This window comes from Hemiscyllium ocellatum, chromosome 13 (genome assembly GCF_020745735.1).
Source record: "Hemiscyllium ocellatum isolate sHemOce1 chromosome 13, sHemOce1.pat.X.cur, whole genome shotgun sequence".
In the NCBI taxonomy this organism is placed as follows: domain Eukaryota; kingdom Metazoa; phylum Chordata; class Chondrichthyes; order Orectolobiformes; family Hemiscylliidae; genus Hemiscyllium; species Hemiscyllium ocellatum.
The window spans coordinates 65,866,938-65,890,853 of NC_083413.1; the positions used below are offsets into that span (position 1 = coordinate 65,866,938).

Here is a 23,916-nt window from a genome sequence, read left to right on the forward strand (position 1 = left end):
TCCAGGCAAAAAAAAACTGTGACATTATCCATTCAGAGTCAGAGTCATAGAGATGTACAGCACAGAAACAGACCCTTCGATCCAACTCGTCCATGCCAACCTGATATCCCAACCCAATCTAGTCCCACCTGCCAGCACCCATCCCACATCCCTCCAAACTCTTCCTATTCATATACCCATCCAGATGCCTTTTAAATGTTGCAATCATACTAGCTCCACCACTTCCTCTGGCAGCTCATTCCATACACGTACCACCCTCTGCGTGCAAAGTTGCCACTTAGGTCTCTTTTATATCTTTCCCCTCTCACCCTAAACCTATGCCCTCTCGTTCTGGACTCCCCCATCCCAGGGAAAAGACTTTGTCTATTTATCCAATCCATGTCCCTTATGATTTTATAAATCTCGAGAAGGTTACCCCTCAGCCTCTGATGCTCCAGGTAAAACAGCCCCAGCCTATTCAACCTCTCCCTACAGATCAAATCCTCCAACTGTGGCAACATTCTTGTAAATCCTTTCTGATTTCTCTCAAGTTTCATAAGGAGACCAGAATTACATGCAAAATTCCAAAAGTGGCCTAACCAATATCCTGTACAGCTGCAATATGACCTCCCAATTCCTATACTCAGTGCTCTGCCCAATAAAAGAAAACATAAAAGTTGGATTGCCAAGTATCTCTGAGAAGAGCAAGGAGCAGATGATTCGAAACACTTGCGAAGCCACCATCCTGACTGCTCTCCATTCATACTCTTCAATCACAGTCATGCTGCAAGTCATCCATGACTCTGGATCTATATCCTGACAGTGGCAATGGTTTATCCAGTCTCCAACTGCGAGATGTCTGTCATCGCATTTAAACAGTATCTGTCCTCAGAGTAACCTAAAGCACTTTCTAGTCAATGAAATACATTTTGAAATGTTGTAATTTATGTAGGACGCATCACAGCCAGGTTACATCTAGCAAGATCCCTTGTGCAGAAACATCCTGCAATCATCACCTTTTGGCAATGTTGGTTTAGGGATGAATTTTTTAAAAAATTAATTCACATGATATTGGTGTCACTGGTGATCCCTAATTGCCCAGGGGGCTGGTAAGCTGTGGGTATGAAGTCACATATAGGCTAGACCAGGTGAGGGTGGCAGTTTAATTCCTAAAGGATATTAGTGAACCAGAGGGATTTTTCCAATCGACAATGGGCTCATGATCTTCATTAGACTCTTAATTCCATATTTTTAAAATTGAATTCAAACTTTATTATCTGCCATGGTTGGATTCAAAACTGAGTCCCCAGAACACCACCTGCGTGTGTGAACTAATAGTCCAGCAATAATACCACTATGCCAATGCAATCCCATTTAATATGTGCCAGTAAATTGGAGAGTACCTAATGGTACACTATATCTTTAAACTGTGGCCCAGTGCATGACAGTCATCTGAGTTCTAAAAAAGTGAGCTTCAGGCCTACTGTAGTGACTTGAGCATGATACAGCTAGCAGGCATTGAGTTGTCCTGATTAACTTAACCTTTCAATCGATATTTAAAATAAAGTACCTCTCTGCCCCCAGGTTAAAGTAAAGCATCCATTGTTGCTATTTTAAAGCCAATTGGGTGAATCTTCCTTCACCACCACCACCAGCCCATGTTCTTAGTAATAATTTCCCTTCAACATGTAATTTTAAAAAACCAAGTGATTACCCAATTAGTACAATACTAATCTTCCTGTTTGTTTGTGCATTTCCAAGATGTCAGCTCCCTCCTCCAGGAGCTGGAGGGGCTCAATCATCCATGTATAGGAAGGCTTTGACCTGCAGGCCTCTGCTGCCTGAGAATGCTACCCTCTCAAGCCCACATCCTTCCTGATGGACTCAGGCATAATACAAATAGGGTGAGGAAGAGAGGGCAGCATTGCTTGACCTAGATTTTAGTTGAGAAGGTTTTTGGTTCCCACCCATTGATTGAAACAACTTCTCTCGAGCAGTCAGGTCCAATTGTGGAGTCCTTGCCCAAAGTCAGTTATGGTTAGCACATCCATCATGAAGTTGTGCAATATTCTGTCAAAAGCCATCTTCTGGCCTAAGCTGATGAGATAGATTCTCACCCTTCTGTATTGCACACAGGTGCAGTATCTCTAAATAGAGCAAGGCTCTCATACATCTTCCTGCTGGGTTCAACACAGTTCTGGTCAGGGTAATTCACTGACTCTCAAATAGACATGACCCAATGAACTTGGCCAGAATTTTGGCACCTATATTCAACAGAGAGAATGGTCACTGATTTTTAATTTCCTCCCTCTCCCCATTCTGCTTGAAGATGGTGGCAATGCCCTTCCTCATAGATTTGCAACGCTACCAGTTAGACGCAGACTCTTGTACACCTCCAATTTGTTTGAGTGTGATCACAGCTGACTAATCCCAGTCTGCTGGTGCTGAGTGGCACTTACAGAAAGTGAATCCTGGACATCCTGCCAGCCCCTCTTCTGACAATAAGCATGGAATGCAAACTACCTTGTTAGATCTTCCAAAATGTCTTTGTTCCCCATTATTATTTCTCAAACCTCATTTTCCAGCAGTCCAATGTCCACTTTTTCCATATATATGTACATATAAAAAAACTTGCAATCTTTTTTGACATTACCAGGAAGTTTACGCTCATATTTCATTTTCTCCCTCCATACTGCTTTTTCAGTTGTCCTCTGCTCGTTTTTAAAAGGTTTCCCACTTATCTTCACTATATTGTATGATTAGATTACCTTACAGCATAGAAACAGGTCCTTCGGCCCAACAAGTTCACACCGATCTGCTGAAGTGCAACCCACCCAGATCCATTCCCCTCACATTTACCCCTTCACCAAACACTACAGGCAATTTAGCATGGCCAACTCACCTAACCTGCAAATTTTTAGATTGTGGGAGGAAACCGGAGTACCCAGAGAAAACCACGCAGACACGGGGAGAATGTGCCAACTCCACACAGAGTTCTGTGAGTCACCTGAGGCAGGAATTGAACCTGGGTCTCTGGCACTGTGAGGCAACAGTGAGAGAAAGAGAGAGAGAGAGAAAAAAAACCCAAAACTCTAACTAACCCAGTAGTGACCCTGCGCAGTTACTGCCTTTGCTGTTTGAATTCATGTGTCACTGGGCATTGGAGTGTGTCTGGGAAAATTAACAAACAGTGAAATTCACAACCAAACTTGGAGGAACTTGTTTGGGAGAGGACACAGCACAGAAACAGATAAGTGAATATTTTAAGTCTGGCCTTACAATAAGTCTGCAGTAGTGAGTAGAGTGGGTTCTTTCTTGATTATGTTATATTGAGATATGTCTCTTGATTAAACTTAAAAATATAAGCCATAGGTATTAATTTAACTGCAGCAGTGTTTTGTTGAGGAATAGGACAGTGCTATTTTCTGGGTCAGTAGATTGGAAGAAGCAAAAATGGCCTTTCATAGAGAGTTATGCTATTCATGTCAGATGTGGGCGTTCAGGGAGAGTTTACGGGTTACTGAGGGTTATATCTGCAATAAATGCTGTTGGATGCGAATCTTATCAGATCAAAGATTGGTTGGAGAGACAGTTAGAGTCAATGAGGAATTTACAAGAGCAAGGGGATGTGATGTATTTCAGTAATAGGAAGGGAGAAGACATGCAGATACAGTCACATTGATGGGTTAACTCCAGGAAAGGTAAGAGAGGTAGGCACGTAGTGCAGGAGTCTTCTGTGGCTATCCTCATTTCAAACAGGTATGCTGTTTTGGAAAATATAGGGGGTGATGGATTCTCAGGAGAATGTAGCACGAACAGCCAAGTGTCTGGTATCGAGGCTGGCTCTATTTCAATGAGGGGTACATTGGATTCCAAGAGATCAATTGTGTTAGGGGACTCTCTAGTCAGAGGCATAGATAGACGTTTATGTGTCCAGCGGCGAAAAATCAGAATGGTGTGTTGTCTCCTAGTTGCCAGGATCAAGGATGTCTCAGAGAAGGTGCAGAATGTTCTCAAGGGGGAGAGGGATCAGCAGGATGCCATTGTACACATTGGAACCAATGACACAGGAAAGGAAAAGGATGAGATTCTGAAGGAAGAATACGAAGAGTTCAGCAGGAATTTTAAAAGGAGGTCCTCGAGGGTAGTAATATCTGGATTACTCCCGGTGGTGAGAGCTAGTGAGGGTAGGAATAGGAGGATAGAGCAGATGAATGCAAGGCTGGGGAGCTGGTGCAGGGGAGAAAGATACACATTTTTGGATCAGTGGAATCTTTTCTGGGGTAGAAGTGACCTGTACAAGAAGGACATATTGCACCTGAATTGGAAGGGGACCAATATATTGGCAGGGAGATTTGCTAGACCTGCTCAGGAAGATTTAAACTAGTCAGGTGGGGGATGGTGGGACCCAGGGGGCTAGTGAGAAAAGAGATCAATCTGAGATTGGTACAGTTGAGAAAAGAACTGAGTCAAACAGGCAGGGACAATGCAGAGACCAAGGTAAGACTAATAAATTAAACTGCATTTATTTCAATGCAAGAGTAAAAAGTGAGGTCTGCAGATGCAGGAGATCAGAGCTGAAAATGTGTAGCTGGTTAAAGCACAGCAGGTTAGGCAGCATCCAAGGAACAGGAAATTCGACATTTCGGGCCAGAGCCCTTCATCAGGACCTTTCAATGCAAGAGGCCTAACAGGGAAGGCAGATGAACTCAGGGCATTGTTAGGAACATGGGACTGGGATATCATAGCAATTACAGAAACATGGCTCAGGGATGGGCAGGACTGGCAGCTTAATGTTCCAGGATACAAATGCTACAGGGAGGACAGAAAGGGAGGCAAGAGAGGAGGGGGAGTGCCTTTTTGATAAGGGATAGCAGTACAGTCATACCGACAAAGGATATTTCTGGAAATACATCCAGGGAGATTATTTGGGTTGAACTGAGAAATAAGAAAGGGGTGATCACCTTATTGGGATTGTATTATAGACCCCCTAATAGTTCGAGTGATGTTGAGAAACAGATTTGTAAGAAGATCTCAGTTATTCTGGCTATTGAGGGAGTGCAGCCTAGGTTCATGAGGTCAATTCCCAGAATGGCGGGACTATCTTACTCTGAAAGATTGGAGCGACTAAGCTTGTATACCCTTGAGTTTCAAAGACCGAGAGGGGATCTGATTGAGATGTATAAGATTATTAAATGATTGGACACTCTGGAGGCAGGAAGCATGTTTCCGCTAGTGGGTGATTCCTGAACCAGAGGACACAGTTTAAAAATAAGGGGTAAGCCACTTAGAACAGAGTTGAGGAGAAACGTCTTCACCCAGAGAGTGGTGGGTGTATGGAATGCTCTGCCCCAGAAGGCTGTGGAGGCCAAAGTCTGGATACTTTCAAGAAAGAGTTGGATAGAGCTCTTAAGGATAGTGGAATCAAGGGTTATGGGGATAAGGCAGGAACAGGATACTGATTGAGGATGATCAGCCATAATCGTAATGAATGGTGGTGCTGGCTTGAAGGGCAGAATGGCCTACTCCTGCACCTACTGTGTATTGTCTATTGTCTATCTGTAAGAATAATAGGGTGGTTATGGTAGGGGATTTTAACTTTCCAAACATAGGATGGGACTGCCATAATGCTAAGGGTTTAGATGAAGAGGAATTTGTTAAGTGTGTACAAGAAAATTTTCTGATTCAATATGTGATGTACCTACGAGAGAAGGTGCAATACTTGACCTATTCTTGGGAAATAAGGCAGGGCAGATGACTGAAGTGTCAGTGGTGGAGCACTTTGGGGCCAGCGACCATAATTCCATTAGATATAAAATAGTGATGGAAAAGGATAACCCAGATCTAAAAGTTGACATTCTACATTGGAGGAAGGCTAACTTTGACGGTATGAGGCAAGAACTTTCAAAAGCTGATTGGGCGCAGATGTTCACAGGTAAAGGGGCGGCTGAAAAACGGGAAGCCTTCAGAAATGAGATAATGAGGGTCCAGAGAAAGTATATTCCTGTTCGGCTGAAAGGAAAGGCTGGTGGGTAGAGGGAATGTTGGATGATGAAAAAATTGAGGGTTTAGTTAAGAAAAAGAAGTAAGCATATGTCAGGTATAGACAAGATAGATTAAATTAATCCTTAGACGAGTATAAATGCAGTAGGAGTATACTTAAGAGGGAAATCAGGAGGGCAAAACAGGGACATGAGATAGCTTTGACAAATAGAATTAAGGAGAATCCAAAGGGTTTTTACAATTAAGGACAAAAGGGTAACTAGGGAGAGAAGAGGGCCCCTCAAAGATCAGCAAGGCGACCTTTGTGTGAAACCGCATGAGATAGAGGAGATATTAAACAAATATTTTGCATCAGTGTTTACTGTGGAAAAGCACATGGAAGATGTAAAGTGTAGGGAAATAGATGGTGACATATTGAAAAATGTCCATATTACAGAAAAGGAAGTGCTGGATGTCTTGAAAAGCATAAAAGTGGAGAAATCCCCAGGACCTGATGAGGTGTATCCTAGAACTCTGTGGGAAGCGAGGGAAGAGATTGTTGGGCCCCTTGGTGAGGTATTTGTTTCACCGATAGTCACAGGTGTGATGCTTGAAGACTGGATGGTGGCTAACGTGGTGCCACTGTTTAAGAAAGGAGGTAAGGACAAGCCAGGGAACTATAGACCAGTGAGCCTGTTGTCGGTGGTGGGCAAGTTGTTGGAGGGAATCCTGAGGGACAGGATGTACATATATTTGGAAAGGCAAGGACTGGTAAGGGATAGTCAACATGGCTTTGTGCATGGGAAATTATGTCTCACAAACTTGACTGAGTTTTTTGAAGAAGTAACAAAGAAAATTGATGAGGACAGAGCGGTGGACGTGATCTAAATGGACTTCAGTAAGGCATTTGACAAGGTTCCCCATGGGAGACTGGTTAGCAAGGTTAGATCTCAAGGAATACAGGGAGAACTAGCCATTTGGATACAGAATTGGCTCAAAGGTAGAAGACAGAGGGTGGCGGTAGAAGGTTGTTTTTCAGATTGGAGGCCTGTGACCAGTGGAGTGCCACAAGGTTCGATGCTGGGTCCACTACTTTTCATCATTTATATAAATGATTTGGATGTGAGCATAAGAGGTATAGTTAGTAAGTTTGCAGATGACACTAAAATTGGATGTGTCGTGGACAGCGAAGAAGGTTACCTCAGATTACAACGGGATCTAGATCAGATAGATAAATGCAAGGTGCTGCATTTTGGGAAAGCAATTTTAGCAGGACTTATACACTTAATGGTGAGGTCTATGGAGTGTTGCTGAACAAAGATACCCTGGACTGTAAGTTCATAGCTCCTTGGAAGTGTAGTCACAGGTAGATAGGATAGTGAAGAAGGCGTTTGGTATGCTTTCCTTTATTGGTCAGAGTATTAAGTACAGGAGTAAGGAGATCATTTTGCGGCTGTACAGGACATTGGTTAGGCCACTTTTGGAATACTAGTATTCCACTATTGGAAGGGTGTCATGAAACTTCAAAGGGTTCAGAAAAGATTTACAAGAATGTTGCCAGGTTTGGACGGTATGAGTTACAGTGAGAGGCTGAACAGGCTGGGGCTGTTTTCCCTGGAGCATCGAAGGCTGAGGGGCGACCTTATAGAAGTTTATAAAATCATGGGGGACATGGATAGGATAAATAAACAAAATCCTTTCTTTGGGGTGGGGGAGTCCAGAACGAGAGGGCATAGGTTTAGGGTGAGAGGGGAAAGAGATAAAAGAGACCTAAGGGGCAACTTTTTCTTGCAGAGGGTGATACGCGAATGGAATGAGCTGCTGAAGGAAGTGGTGGAGGCTGGTACTATTGCAACATTTAAAATGCATCTGGATGGGCATATGAATAGGAAGGGTTTGGAGGGATATGGGTCAGGTGCTGGCAGGTGGGACTAGATTGGGTTGGGATATCTTGTCAGCATGGATGAGTTGGACTGAAGGGTTTCCGTGCTGTACATCTCTATTACTCTCTGACTCTAACTATGAACTTGATTATCCCAGTCCACCATAATTACGTAATATCACCCATCTTGCAAGCCATTTCTATTTCTTGATTTTTTTTTTGCCCTGCATCCTAACTATTACTAGGAGGCGTACACACAGTTACCATCAGGTTCTTTTTCCTTTGTGATTCCTGAATTCTACACACACAGATTTAACACCCTCTGACTCTCTTTATTACTTCTTGCTATCAATTTAGTTTCATTTGTTACCAACAAGAGGCAGTCTTGCTCCACTGCTCATCTGCCTGTCCTTTCAATAGAATGTATATCCTTGGATATTTAGTTTCCAGTGCTGGTGCCTTTGCAGTCACACCTCCATGGTGCCCACAACATCATCAGCATCAATATAAGCATCAATGCACTATAAGCTCATTTACCTTGTTTCATATACTGTATGCATTCAAGTACAACACCTTCAGTCTTGTGTTGACCACCCTTGCTGCTCATAGTTGTCCTCTTACCTGTTGTGTTTGCAATTGGATTACTGACCCTTTTCATACTCTATCCTGTTGCATGTTCTGGAAACTTCAATAACCTTTCCTGAGCCCTCCCCACTCTTTAACTAGGTTGAAGTTCTTATGACCTCAATTTACCTTTAGTTGCAACATGCTTTAAGATACAAAGCCTTTACGTTTGTTCTATCATTGAATTTCCCTACACTTTTGTGCTTCCTTGGTACAATGTGACATTCACACATTCTGTCCCTTCCTGTCATTTTCTGGGAACAATAAGCCTCATCACTAACCAGCAATCCTACTTTATGCTTTTCCTTTGAATTTATAATGTTGCATGTAACTAAACGCTACTCTCCCCTCGCCCGCCCACTCACCCCCACCCCAATTTAACAAAAAGTCCTATCCACATCTTTACTTATGTATTTTGCCAGGACTCTTATACCAGTATGAATCAGATGGAGTCTGTTCCATCAAAATAACTCCCTTCTTTCCAGTATAGTGCCAATGTTCCACTATTTCAAAACTGTTTCTCCTACACCAACTTTTGAGATACACATTTATCGCATTAATCTTGTTTGGCGTCTGCCAGTTAGTTTGTGGATTAGGTAGTAATCTGGAGAACCTTTTTGGTTCTGCTTTTAGCACTGAACTGCTCATGTTCCCTCAGCAGAACCTCTTTGTCTTTCTACAGATATCAATGGTACCTATGTGGACCACGACAACGAGGTCATTCTCATCCCACTCCAAGTTCCTCTGCAGCCCAGATATTATATCCTGAATCCAGGATTCACTGCCTCCGACTAAAGAAATTTCTGCTCATCTCAGTTCAAAAGAGTCATCTTTTCACACTGAGGCTGTTCCCATTGTCCTAGTCTTCTCACTCGTGGAAACATTTTCTCCATGTCCATGCTATCCTGGTCTCTCAGTATTCGCTAAGTTTCAATTAGATTTTCCACATCTTCCAGATTTTCTAAAAAATACACAAATTAAAAGACACAGTCATAGAATCATAGAGCTGTACAGCACGGAAACAAGCCCTTCGGTCCAACTCGGCCATGTTGTCCTAGCATCCTTTAATATAATTTAAGAATTGCTAATACATTTCTTCTGAAAGTTTAGTAATTTGTTTGTTCTTGTTCACAGGCACTGTATCATTGATATCATTGGCTATACTTTCATATGATCGTTATATTACTATCACTGGAGCCACAGAAGCTGACAAGGCAAATTACAAAAAAGCCTTTGCATGGATTTCATTTTCTTGGATCTACTCATTGATATGGACATTGCCCCCTCTATTTGGATGGAGTCACTATGGTCCTGAGGGACCAGGAACCACATGTTCTGTGAACTGGTATTCAAAAGATGCAGCCAATGTATCCTACATTGTGTGTCTCTTCGTCTTCTGTCTGGTCATCCCCTTTCTGGTGATTATATTTTGTTATGGAAAGATACTGATGACAATGAGGAAGGTAAGTCTCACCATGACTCTCAAACAGTTCCTATGAATAACAGCATACCTAATGCAAACCCACTATTTGAAAAAAAATTTGAGAAAAAACAAGAGATTATAGATCAGTAGCCCAAGATCAATAGTAGGAAAATATTAGTATCAATCTTAAAGGGTTTAATAACAGAACACCCAAAAAAAAACAATGACAGGATTGGACATGGTCAGCATGGATTCTCAAAAAGGAAATCATGCTGAACAAATTTACTGGAATTTTGAGAGGATGTAACTTGTGGAATTGATAATGGAGAGCCAGTGGACTTTCATGAGGCTTCTGATAAAGTTACACATAAGATTAGCATGTAAATTTAATGTACATGTAATTCAGGGCAATGTGCTGATATGAATAGGTAACTGGTTGGCTCACAGGAAACAAAGTGAAGGAATAAACATGTCCTGTCCTCTGAGTTGCAGGTGGTGACTTGCAGGCTACCACAGGGAACATCAGTGCCTTCAGCCCACCTATTTACAATCTATAACTGATTTAGATCAGGGAAGTAAATGCAATATCTCCAAGTTTGCAATCAATACGAAGCTGAGTGGGAAGGTGAGTTGTGAGCAGGATGCTGGGATGCTTCAGTGTGATCTAGAGAAGTTGTGTGAATGAGCAAATACTCTGTAGATAAACTAATAATAGGCAGAAATGTGAGGTTAGCTCAGTTGGCTGATTTGTGATGCAGATTAACGGCAACAAGGTAGGTTAAATCTCCGCAATGACTAGGATTACCATGAAGGAGTCTCCTTCAAATTTCTCCCTTGCCTGATGCATGGTGACCCTCAGGTTAAACCACCACCAGTCATCTCTCACCAGTGAGGGAGCAGCCCTGTTATCCTTTGTGACTTTGGCTACTTCACCTTTGATGGACGCTGAAATTGTGGATAACTTTTGTGTTTTTACTGTCATTTTCTTGGTAATAACTATGACCAAACACTTTTCCATACACAAAGAAGCCGGTGTAAATGCTTTTGTTTGCTTTATAACTTGATCAAATGATTGTGCTTAGGTTAAATATTCCCTGTCTTGTTCCTTCTCCACTTCTAAATCCAGACTGTGCTTCATCAATTCTACTTCAAATATACTATTATTTCGACTTTTCAAATCGTTTTAATGAGATGACTCATTAAGCTTATCATTCTAAAATGGGTGTCCTTTAGACTTCTTGGGTTTCTTAACAAATAACATATGCCTCAAATCTCTTGGTCTCTGTCCTTTACTGAATATTTGATCACAAATTTCTATTATCTCTTCTCATACTATTTCTCTGCAGGCTTTTAGATGTTCTAATGTTCTTCAGCTATGTCTTGAGTTTTCCCTGGGAACTTCATTTCAGAGGATTTGTTAGCTCTGATATTATTATGTTCAGTGGAATGTACTTGGGGAAGGAATGATTTTGTGGTATTATTGCTCAATTGTTATTCCAGAGACCCAGGTAATAAGCATGTAAGTTAGCTCGCTGAGCTTGAAGGCTCATTGTCAGACTTTTCGTCACCATGCTAGGGAACATCATCTGTGAGAGTCTCTGGTGAAGTGCTTGTGGTATGTCCCACCTCTCTATTTATAGGTCTTGGTTTCTAAAGGCAGGTGATGTCATTTCACGTTCCTTCCTTCATTGGAAGGTAGATGGGCTCTAAATCAATATGTTTATTGATAGAGTTCCAGTTAGAATGCCACACCTCTAAGAATTCTCCTGCATGTCTTTGTTTCACCTGTCCTAGGGTGCATGCGTTGTCCCAATCAAAGTGGTGTTCTTCTTTGTCCGTATGTATAGAAACTAGTGATAGTGTGTCATGCCTTTTGGTGGCCAGTTGGTGTTCATGTATTCTGGTACAAATTCCCTGCTAGTTTGTCTGATGTAGTATTTTTTACAGCTATTGCATGGTATCTTTCAAATGACGTTAGTTCTGCTGGTCGTGTCTAATGGATCCTTTATGTTCATTAGTCGCTGTTGATAGGTTTGTAGGCTATCATGATGCCAAGGGATCTGAGTAGGCCAGAAGTAATTTCTGACATGTCTTTGATGTAAGATAATGTGGCTATAGTTTTTGGTTGCATTGTGTCTGCTTCTTTGGGTTTGTTTCTGAGGAATCGGCAGATTGTATTTGTTGGGCACCCATTTATCTTGAAAATGTTGTATAGATATTTTTCTTCTGCCTTTTGTAGTTCTTGGGTAGTGCAGTATGATGTAGGTCATTGAAATAATGTCTTGATGCAGCTCCGTTTGTGGGTGTTGGGATGATTTGCTTCTGAAGTTGAGTCCTTGGTCTGTGTTTGTTGTTTTTCTGTAGACGCTGGTTTAAAGCTCTCCATTCATTGTGCGTTCAACTGTCACGTCCAGGAATGGGAGTCTGTTGGTCATTCTCCTCCTCTTTTGTGAATTTTATGCCTGTCAGGATATTGTCGTCATATGTTTCCTCTAATTTGTTCCGTTTTGTGATGACAAAGGTGTCATCTACATGGCGGACCAAAAATCTGGGTTGGACAGATGGGAGGGCAGCTTGTTCAAGTCTCTGCATTACTGCTTCTGCTATGAGCCCTGATATTGGTTGTCCCACAGGTGTTCTGTTGTCTTGTCTGTAGGTTTTGTTATTGAATGTGAAGTAGATGGGTGGTGAAGCAATCTTCTGGGAACCCAAGTTTAAATCCCACAATGGCAGATGGTGTAATTTGAACTCAGTAAAATCTGGAAATAAGAGTTTAATGATGACTGTGAATCCATTGTTGATTGTTGGGAAAAAAAAACACCTGGTTTACTAGTGCCCTTTAGGGAAGGAATCTGCCATCCTTACCTGGTCTGGCCTAGATGTGACTCCAGACTCACAGCAATGTGGTTGACTCTTAACTACCCTCTGGCAATTAGGGATTGCCCTCATTCTGTGAATGATTTAAAAAATCTGAAATTGACAGAATGTGACCAGTGATGCCCCATAAGGATATATGTCAGGCTCTTAATTATTCACATTATTAAAAACTTTGATAATGACATAAACAAAAGAATCATATATCCACATTTGCTGATGACACAAAGTTAGGAGGAATGAGAGACAGTGTAGGTGACAGCATAAAATTACAAAAGGGTATTGACAGACTAAATGAATGGATAAAACTATGGTAGAGTGGAGTTCATTCTAAGTAAGTGTGAGGCTATCCATTTTTAATAAATATTTTTATTGAGAAGCAGATTTTAATTTTTTTACAAAAATATAGAAATACTACAATATAATAGAACAATCTTGCAATATAACAATAACAGTAAATAAGCTACTCCTCTACTCCACAAACAATTCAGGAGAAAAAAAAGCTCTGCACAAACTACAATTCAATAAATAACTAAATCAAAACAAAAAGAAATTAAATTAAACTGAGCTGAACTGAAACAAATTAGATTAACTTAAGATAAGTTACAACACTCAACGCAATCCCACCAAAGCTCCCATCACCAGAAGTTTCAGTAGGCATAACCGTATTTGTTCAGAATTCGTCCCCCAGAGGCCCCCGGGCCGCTAGACACAGCCCTCACAGCTATACAAAGGCCCTGACCAATATAGCCGACAGGTCTGTACCTATGTGGTTCAAAAAAGGCTGCTACTTCCTATTTAAAAAGTTCTGTTTTCTTACGCACCATGCTTGTAAGGAAGTCCAGGGGGATGTGCTCCATAACTAACCTACGCCCCCAAGAGAGTCCTGGGGGATTTTCCGACACCCAGTTCATCAGAATGTTCTTCCTCACACAAAATGGAAGAATATTTAACAGTTTCTTCCTGTGCACATCCAAAGAGGGGAGATCGGTGAACTCAAGAGGAGGGACACTGGATCTACTTTGACTTTGGTTCCCAATACACCTTCCAAAGCACTCGCTATTGCACCCCAATGCCTACAAAGCTTGTGATGTGATCACAAGCAATGAGTAAGAGTACCAACATCTATTTTACATTTGGGGATCACTGGGGACGCTCCTTTCTTAAATTTCACAAGCCTCTCCTGTGCCATATAAACCCTGTGGAGTACCTTCAATTGCATAGCCTGTGTCCTATTGTAAATCAAAATCTTCCTTGCATTCTCCCGAATATTCTCCCACTCCTCTGGTGAGATCTCCACCCCCAATTCCTGAGCCAAGATTCCACACAGCCACTCGATGCACTTCAAGACACTAACTCCTAATAAATGATAGAAGGTGCTGACTGAGAGAGTGCCCATGGACCGAAGCACTCTTCTCTCCATAGCCAACTTATAGGGGCTAACTATTAATACAGTCTTTTTCTGTATAAAATCCCTAATCTGAAAGTAACGAAAGAGGTCCCTCCTAGATAGTTCACATTTCTGGCTCAGCTGCTCAAAGGATGTCATGATCTCCATGTCAAATAAGTCTCCAAAACAGGAAACTCCTCTGGCACCCAGAGCCTAAAGTTGGAATCCATTGATCCTGGCTGGAATCTGACCAATCCTACTATGGAGTGAAAGGGGATGTTGTTTGTAAACTGCCCTTCCTTTGTTGCATCATTCTCCATGCTTTAACCATGTTAAGGACAATCTAGTTTCTGCAATGGTCCATAATAGTACTCATCTTGTCAATGAACAACGGGTCAGTGAGAGGACATTTTGCCTGGGAGCCTTGATGTCCAGCCAGATTGACCACAGGTCCTGGCAAGCCCAATTAGCCCACTAGGATAGTAGGGAACTGAGTTGATATTTCTTCAAGTCTGGAAAGTCCACAACCCTATCCCCTGAGGAAGCTGCATTTTTGGCAAGCTTAATAAGAGGCCGCCTGTGACGCCAGATAAAAGAGCCAAGCCAACTGTTAGCCTCCGTAGCACTTGCTCGGGCAGCATCAAAGGGAGCATTCGGATGGGCATAATAAATGAGGAAGAACATTCATTTTAACCAGAGCTATTCTACTCAACCAGGATATCAGAAGATCCTCCCAGCACCAAAGGTCCTGTCTAATCTTCTCTAACAACTGCACAAAGTTAGCTTGATGTAATTGATTAGATTAGAATACTTAGTGTGGAAACAGGCCCTTCAGCCCAACAAGTCCACCAACCCTCCCAGACCCATTCCCCTACACCTAACACTACGGGCAACTTAACATGGCCAATTCTCCTGACCTGCATATTTTTTTGAATGTGGGAGGAAACCGGAGCACCCGGAGCACCCACAGGGAGAATGTGCAAACTCCACACAGACATTGCCTGAGGCAGGAATTGAACCCGGATCTCTGGTGCTGTGAGGCAGCAGTGCTAACCACTGTGCCACCGTGCTGCCCAATTGATTGAAGGCCGGAGTGAAAAAAATGCCTAAATCCAGGAAAAACCTCTGTGACCACCTGAAAGGGAATCGGATTCCAGCCCCAAGCTCAGGTACTCTGATAAGACACCCAACAGGTATGGCCTCCGATTTCATAAAATTGATTTTATACCCCGAGAAAGAGCCAAATAAATTAACCACTTGTATTAAACAGGTCACAGATATCGTCAGGTTAGCTAAAACGAGAAGAATGTCATCTGCGTAAAGGGTGATCTTATGCCTTCCTGCTCCCACCTCCAGGGCAGTTATATTGGGGTCCTTCCAGATGGCCTCTGCCAACGGTTCAGTCACCAATGTAAATAGTAACTGTGAGCAGGGGTACCCCTATCGGCTGCTACTGCCAATACTAAAATGGTCAGACTTTATACCATTAGCTTTAGGGTCGCTATATAACACTGCCAACCAACTGGCGAAGACCTCTCCAAGACCAAACCGTTTGAGGACATAAAAGAGGTACGGCCACTCCACCCAGTCATACTCTTTCTCTGCATCCAGGGAGACTACCAAGCCTGGAATCGACCCTTGCTGGCATACTTGAACCATATTTAGCTCTCGCCTAATATTATTAGAAGACCTGCGACCCCAAATAAAACCTCTTTTACAATGAAGTGCAACACCTTCTCCAGCCTCAATGCCAGTATTTTTGACAAAATTGTAAAGTCCATGTTTAATAACGATAAGTGCAATCCTCTGGGGCTTGCCCTTTCTTGAGAATAAGAGAAATCTTTGCTTCTCTCAGAGAGGATGGGAGGCAGTCCTGACTTTACGAAAAATTATACATATCCAACATTTGCCCAGCCAACATGTCTATGAACTCCTTATAAAACTCACTCTGAAATCCATCTGGGCTGGGTGCTTTACCACTGTGGAGCTGCCTCACCACCTCCTGTATCGCTTGGATTGTCAGAGAGGCATTCAGAAGAAACACCTGCTCTGAAGTTACATCTGGAAGGTCCAAATATTGCATGCAATTCTGGTATCCTTCCCATCAGAAGGATGTTGTAAAACTTGAAAGGGTTCAGAAAAGATTTACAAGGATGTTGCCAAAGTTGGAGGATTTGAGCTACAGGAAGAGGCCCAATAGGCTGGGCTTATTTTCCCTGAAGCATTGGAGGCTGAGGGGTGACCTCATAGAGGTTTACAAAATCATGAGGGACATGGATAGGATAAATAGACAAGGTCTTTTCCCTGGGGTGGGGGAATCCAAAACGAGAGGGCATAGGCTTAGGGTGAGAGGGGAAAGATATAAAAGAGATCAAAGGGGCAACTTTTTCACACAGAGGCTGGTGCGTGTGTGGAATGGGCTGCCAGAGGAAGTGGTGGAGGCTGGTACAATTGCAACATTTAAAAGGCATCTGGATGGGTACATGAATAGAAAGGATTTGCAGATGTTTGGGCTGGGTGCTGGCAGGTGGGACTAGATTGGTTTGGGATAACTGGTTGGCATGGACAAGTTGACCAAAGGGGTGGTTTCTGTGCTATATGTTTCTATGACACTATGACTTTAAAGAACTCCATCTTCACCAATTTGTCCTCACAGCCCTCTGACCGGTACAACCCAGAGTAGAACTTCCTGAATGCTGCATTAATCTTTTTGGGATCGCAGGTGATAATATCAGTGCAGTCACTAATGGATGTGATAGAGTGGGGGGCAGGGTGGGGGGGGCACTCTTCTTTCTGGCCAAGCATGCCAGATACCCTACCCGGTTTATCACCATACTCGAATGACCTCTGTTTCACAAAGGAAATCTCGCTCTTTGCTGTCTGGTTGAGTGTAGTGTTTAGAACAGCCCGGAGTGTTTTAATCCACTGCAACGTAGTTACAGACAGTCTGTCCAAATATGCCGTCTCTGCTGCCTTCAGCCGAGCCTTTTGCATACACTGCTGTTCTCCCTTCTGCCACTTCTGGGTCGCTAAGTAAGAAATAATCAAATCCCTTGTCTAAGACTTCGCAGTCTCCCAGAGCACTGACTAATTATTGGCTGTACCCAAATTAATATCCCAAAACAAGTTTAATTCCCCTGAAAAATACTCAATGAACTTGCTCTCCTTTAAGGGGAAAGAATCCATGTGCCAGTGCTGCGAGGCTGTTCCATCACCACCATCCTTAACCTCCATGTACACTGCCGCATGATCAGAAATGGCTATGTTCACAATTCTGCAGGATGGCACCGAATTCAAAGAGGCTGATGGGGCAAAAAACATGTCAATCCTAGTTTAGCACTTATGTGGGTTAGAAGAAAAGGTGAAGTCCCTACCGTCAGGGTGAAGACATCTCCACACATCCACCAAGCCCAGCTCCCTGTTCAGGTCCATCAGCTGCTGGGATTGAGGGGAAATACTCATGAGACCGCCAGGCATCCTATCCACCTTGGGGTCCATAAGTCGGTTAAAGTCTTCCCCTATAATTGTATGCTGTGCCCCAAGGGCCATTAGCCTAGAGACAGCATCATTAAAAATTTGAGAGGGTATGCCAGGGGGGCATACATTCAAGATCCCATATTCTCTCCATGTATTAAAGCCTTAAGGATCAGAAACCATCTTCATTCATCCTTAATTTGGTTTTACAGCTGAAATGGAAGGTTCCTCTGAGTGAGTATAGCTACTCCTCTACTTTTTGAATTAAAGGATGAGAAAAACACCCAGCTGAACCCTCCCTGCTGTTAGTTTAAGTGCTCCTTATCAGTTAGATGTGTTTCTGACAGCAATGCTACATTGATCCTTTCCTTTCTAACGCTTGAAAGTATCTTTTTTTCTCTTAATCTGTGAGTGACTCCCCTTAATGTTCCAGGTGTACCATTTAAACAAACGGTTAGCCATAGTCATCCGAAACAGCCCATGGCCCCCCCGGGACGAAGAACCCCATTTATAGCACACCAAGTGAAAGCAGTAAATAGTTCGTATAAACTTGAAAATACAACTACAAAAACTATCATATCAAAACTTCTTAAAACAACTTCTACAATGAACCAACATATAACACAAATAAGAGGAGACTACCCCCCCCCCACTTGCCCACAGGGGGTGCTCAAACTACCCACTAACCCCTCCATGGCTCCTTCTAGCTGAAGCCATGCCCCATACCTGGACAAAACAAAGTACAAAAAAGTTATACACGTCTTCCAATAAGAAAATTAGAAGTCAGCATTCAACACATCCCATCCACACTTTGACCCTAAGCAGTCCTGATTTTAAAAAAAACCCACCTCCCCCAACCCCCTACCCCATACTAAGAAAGAGAAATGAAAAGGGAATGATAGAAAAACAAAGGATAATGGGAGGGTAGAAAGAAGCGAGAGGAGAGAGAAAGAGAAAGAAAGAGAAGAAAAGAGAAACTCCCCACATTTAAAAAGACAAAACCAGGCAAACTACAGAAAAAACAAAGTGAACACTATTGTCCATACTATTTGAGCCAGGCAGTCTGCATTAAGGTGTCCAGGAAGTCCTTTGCCTTTTCTGATGCGTCAAAATTAAACACAGACCCTCCGCAGCTGAAATGTAATATTGCTGGATATCTTACAGAGTACAAAATATTCAAATCCCTCAGCCTCCTTTTTATCTCATCAAAGGCCTTCCTCTTATGTATCACAGCCACAAGAAAAGTCTTGAAAGAACATAATTCTTGATCCTTTATATATCAGAGCCTGTGGATCCTTCACCACTGCTCTAGAACTTCCAGTACTATTTGTTTGTCTCTGTGGTGCTGGAGTCTCACTAGGACCAGGCAGGGGTGCTGGTCCAACCCCGGCCTGCGCACTTTGAACCAGTGGGCCCACTTGACCTGCATCCGACCGTCCCAACTTCCCCTTTCTAGAACTGCGGGAGCCATTGCTCCAACAAGCTCACTACCTGGCCTCCCTCTTCCCTCTCCGGCAGCCCGATCAGGCGGATGTTCTTCCGACTGCCTCAATTTTCAAGATCGTCGACCTGCTCTACTAAGGCCTGTGCCTGCCATTCCAGGGCCTGGAACCGGCCCTCCAAAGTTTCCATCGCGGTTTTGGAAGCCGCGGTCTGCTGCTCCACCTCCACGATGCTCAGCCTGAGACACTGGATCTCCTGGTAATGCTTGTGCAGCATGGCCGAGGTCGGTTCCAGGTCTCCTCCATCGCTGAATCGATCTTCTCTCAGAGTTTGACAAAATCCAAGACCAGACTCTGCTGACAGGTAAGTCCCCAGGAAAGTTCGCGGAGACCATCGCCACGGCCATGGGCTTGTCCGGTACTGCAGGGGAGTGCCCTGCTGGTTGCAATCCTCACCATCCTTTTCCCTTAGTCATTTCTGTTTCTGTGAAAAAAGCACTGAAACTAATAAACAGCATTTCTATGGGCCAAAAACCAGCGATTTGCACCACAATGGGTAAAAATGGAGGATGAATACATCAGTTTGTCTGGGTTTTTGGGCAGAGCCCAGCAAGGCAGACCTACTGGAATGTCACCATCTTGGATCTCCTCGAGGTTATCCATTGTGGCCTGAAAAAGGATAGATTAACGCATGTTCTAGATGGTATGAAGTTAAAAACAATGGATGTCCAAAGATACCTGGGGTCCAGGTGCATAGATCTTTAAAATGTCACAAACTGGTGCATAAAATAAACAAGAAAGTTAATGGAATGCTGGCCTTTATACCTAGAGGACCAGAGTACAAGGATGCTGAAGTCATGCTACAGTTATACAAACCTAGTTAGACCCCACTTGGAGTACTGTGTGCAGATCTGGGTACCAGACTTCAGGAAGGATATATTCGGGGGACTGCAACACAGGTGCAAAAGAATGATACCTGGGGTTATGTTACGAGGAAAACTTACACAAATTAGGCCTGCTTTCTCAAGAACAAAGAAGTTTAAGGTGTGATTTGATCTTCAAGGAAGTCTTCAAGATATTAAGGAAAAGAGAGGGTAGATAAAGATAAAAAATTTCCACTGTTTAGAGGTTCCAGAACTCAGGGGCATCGACTGAGAACTAGGACCAGACGACTCAGAAGAGATAGAGTCAAAAAATCCCTACAGTGTGGAAACAGGCCATTTGGCCCAACAAGTCCATGTTAGGAAACATTTCAACTCACAAATGGCAGTAGATGTTTGGAACTTTCTTCCACAAATAGCAATGAATACAAAATCAGTTGTTAATTTTAAATCTCAGACAGATAAATTCTTGTTAAGCAAGAGGTTTTAATGGATATGGGTTTCATTCCTGATGAAGGGCTTACGCCCGACAGGTCAACTCTCCTGCTACTTGGATGCTGCCTGACCGGCTGTCCTTTTTCAGCACCACACTCTTCGATATGGGCTAAAAGGCGTGAGAACACAGATCAGCGAATGATTTACTGAATGACAGAATAGGCTTTAGGGGCCAAATGGCCTACTCCTGTTCCTTTGGCCAAAAGAGCTGAAATCCAAATGTAAAATGAGAGTGACAGCCTTTGAGATTAAAGCTGCATTTGACTAAAGAGGATTGATGAGGGCAGAGTGGTAGATGTGATCTATATGGACTTCAGTAAGGTGTTCGACAAAGTTCCCTATGGGAGACTGGTTAGCAAGGTTAGATCTCACAGAATACAGGGAGAACTAGCCGTACGGATACAGAACAGGCTCAAAGATAGAAGACAGAGGGTGGTAGTGGAGGGTTGTTTTGCAGACTAGAGGCATGTGACCAGCGGAGTGCCACAAGGATCGGTGCTGGGTCCTCTACGTTTTGTCATTTATATAAATGATTTGGATGCGAGCATAAGAGGTACAGTTAGTAAGTTTGCATATAACACCAAGGTTGAAGGTGTAGTGGACAACAAAGAGGGTTACCTCAGATTACACCAGGATCTGGACCAGATGGGCCAATGGGCTGAGAAGTGGCAGATGGAGTTTAATTCAGATAAATGTGAGGTTTAAATTTTGGGAAAGCAAATCTTAGCAGGACTTATACACTTAATGGTAAGATCCTAGAGAGTGTTGCTGAACAAAGAGACTTTGGAATGCAGGTCCATAGATCCTTGAAAGTGGAGTTGCAGGTAGATAGGATAGTGAAGAAGGTATTTGGTATGCTTTCCTTCATTGGTCAGAGTATTGAGTACAGGAGTTGGGAGGTCATGTTGCAGCTGTACAGGACATTGGTTAGGCCACTGTTGGAATATTGCATGCAATTCTGGTCTCCTTCCTTTTAGAAAGATGTTGTGAAACTTGAAAGGGTTCACAAAAGATTTGCAGGGATGTTGCCAGGGTTGGAGGATTTGAGCTAGAGGGAGAGGCTGAACATGCTGGGGCTGTTTTCCCTGGAGCGTTGGAGGCTGAGGAGTGAACTTATAGAAGTTTACAAAATTATGAGGGGCATGGATAGGATAAATAGACAAAGTCTTTTCCCTGGGGTCGGGGAGTCCAGAACTACAGGGCACAGGTTTAGGGTGAGGGGGGAAAGATATAAAAGAGACCTAAGGGGCAACGTTTTCACACAGAGGGTAGTGCATGTATGGAATGAGCTGCCAGAGGAAATGGTGGAGACTGGTACAATTGCAACATTTAAAAAACATTTGGATCGGTATATAAATAGGAAGGGCTTGGACCAAAGGGTCTGTTTCCATCCTGTACATCTCTATGACTCCATGACTCTATCAAGGAGCCCTAGTAAAACTGGTGTCAATGAGAACTGGGGGAAAATCTCTCCATTAGTTGGGGTCATACCATCACATAGGAAGTTGGGGGGGGCAGTCATATCAACTCCAAGACATCAGGGTTGTATCAAGAGTATTTTTGAGACATGTTTGGGATTATGTTTCTGTGGATTTCAAAACCTTTAAATGCATATTATTTGAAACTAATTTGGTCTGTTCCAAGTTATTTTCATTTATTTTGCTTAATATTTCCATGCTATTTATTTTTATGACTCTATACTTTACCTTTATTGTTAATAATAAGTCTGCAACATTGCATACCTATGTTTCAGTGAGAAACCATCTTGTTAAAACTTGACAATACATGATCTTCAAACCATAATCTTCATCCTGGGGTTTGGCCTGTCCAGTAATACCATACAGCTGTGATCATAAGACTATCGACATCCTGTGTGTGACCATTGACCAGAAAGTGAACTGGAACAGATATATAAATACTATGGCTTTAAGGCCAGTCAGAGGCTAGGAATCCTGCAGTGAGCAACTTACCTCTTAACTTCTCCAAAGCCTGTCCACCGTCAACAAGGCATATATCACAACTGTGATGGAATACCTTCCATGAGATACCCTCCTCCTGAAATAGGAACAATGAAATAATTACATTTAATCAATCCCCAAAGATGAAAACTTTGTGACCATGTCTTAAAAGCCCATCGGAATGGCAAAATAATTTGCATCAATTAAACTAATTGAGCCACGAAGCTGAATTGATTAATACTGGTCAGTTCCTTGTTTAGGATTCAAAGCATTCAGTTATTTAACATGTACCTATGATAGAGTTAAAGCTTAGCAATCAAACATCAGGGTTTAGTTTATAAGAGCAGCAATACACCAAGGTATAATTTTAATTAATGATATATAAAGCTCTTTGATATTGTTTTATCTCCTATGACTGGAGTAGTTATGTGTTAGTTTTCATGACTACTTCTTAATTTATTGTGTTAGCATCGAGACTAGGAATCAGTCTTGTGTTAGATCACGTTGTAAGTGAGAAATTAATACTACTGCAGCTATTCTGTGTTATGCTGATCAAGCACTTTTTAAAAATTACTGCAGTATATCTAAGGAGCCTTCAGCTCTATTTACTTAAAGGATCACTATTTGTCTGTCTTGAGTACAGGATAATTTAAAAAGGAATTGTTTCGTTCAGTCTCCAGTATGATCTATTGGTATTCTATCTATTTATACATCAATTGTGTTTGACCTGATAATGCACTGACTATTTTCACCTTTCTATTTAATTACCATGCTAATATCATTCTAATTATCAATCCAGAAAGGTTCAAACTCCATTCCCCAATCTATAACGATATTAAATGGTCGCTTCGGCCGACGATTTCTCTTACTTAATGTGTTCATTTGTCAAAAAATGTAACTATTACTTGAGTAAATTGAGTCAACAATTTAAATGGTAAGTGTTCAAATCATAACTCAAAGCATAAACAAGGGTCAATAAACTGCTTTTGCTTATTTAATCTAAGCATATGAACATTATCTGTAAGTTCCAAACCTAATGCTTATTTTAAATTGCCATTGAGAAGCTGTTTTCATGAGCCACTGAGCAAGGGAGGCTGAGAAACAGAGAAGAAACAGCAATACAGTTCCAAGTCAAATGGTATGTGACTTGAGGCAACTTAGCAAGTAATGACATTCCCATACAAATACTGCCTTTGTTTTACTAGGTGGTACTGTCGCAGACTGGGAAGATGCTGTTGAAAGTGGTTATGAGGATTTCTACAGGGCATTTTGTAGATGGCACTCACTATAGGAAATAGGATCTTGATCAGATGGGCCAAAGGGCTGAGGAGTAGCAGGTGGAGTTTAATTTAGAAAAGCATTTTGGAAAAGCAAAACAGAGCAGGACTTATACACTAAATGGGAAGGTCCTGGGGAGTATTGCTGAACAAAGAAACTTTGGAAGTGGAGTTGCAGGATAGTGAAGAAGGTGTTTGGTATTGCTTTCCATTATTGGTCAGTGCATTGAATATA

General features: G+C 42.3%; 1 protein-coding gene across 1 annotated transcript in view; it reads left to right on the plus strand.

Moving 5' to 3' along the window:
* LOC132821350 (pinopsin-like) overlaps positions 1-23,916 on the plus strand; it is an 87,725-nt gene that overhangs the window by 11,851 nt on the left and 51,958 nt on the right. The window contains exon 2 of the mRNA XM_060833934.1: positions 9,602-9,956. Coding sequence (XP_060689917.1) covers positions 9,602-9,956 — 355 coding nt within the window. The remainder of the gene's footprint in view (positions 1-9,601; positions 9,957-23,916) is intronic.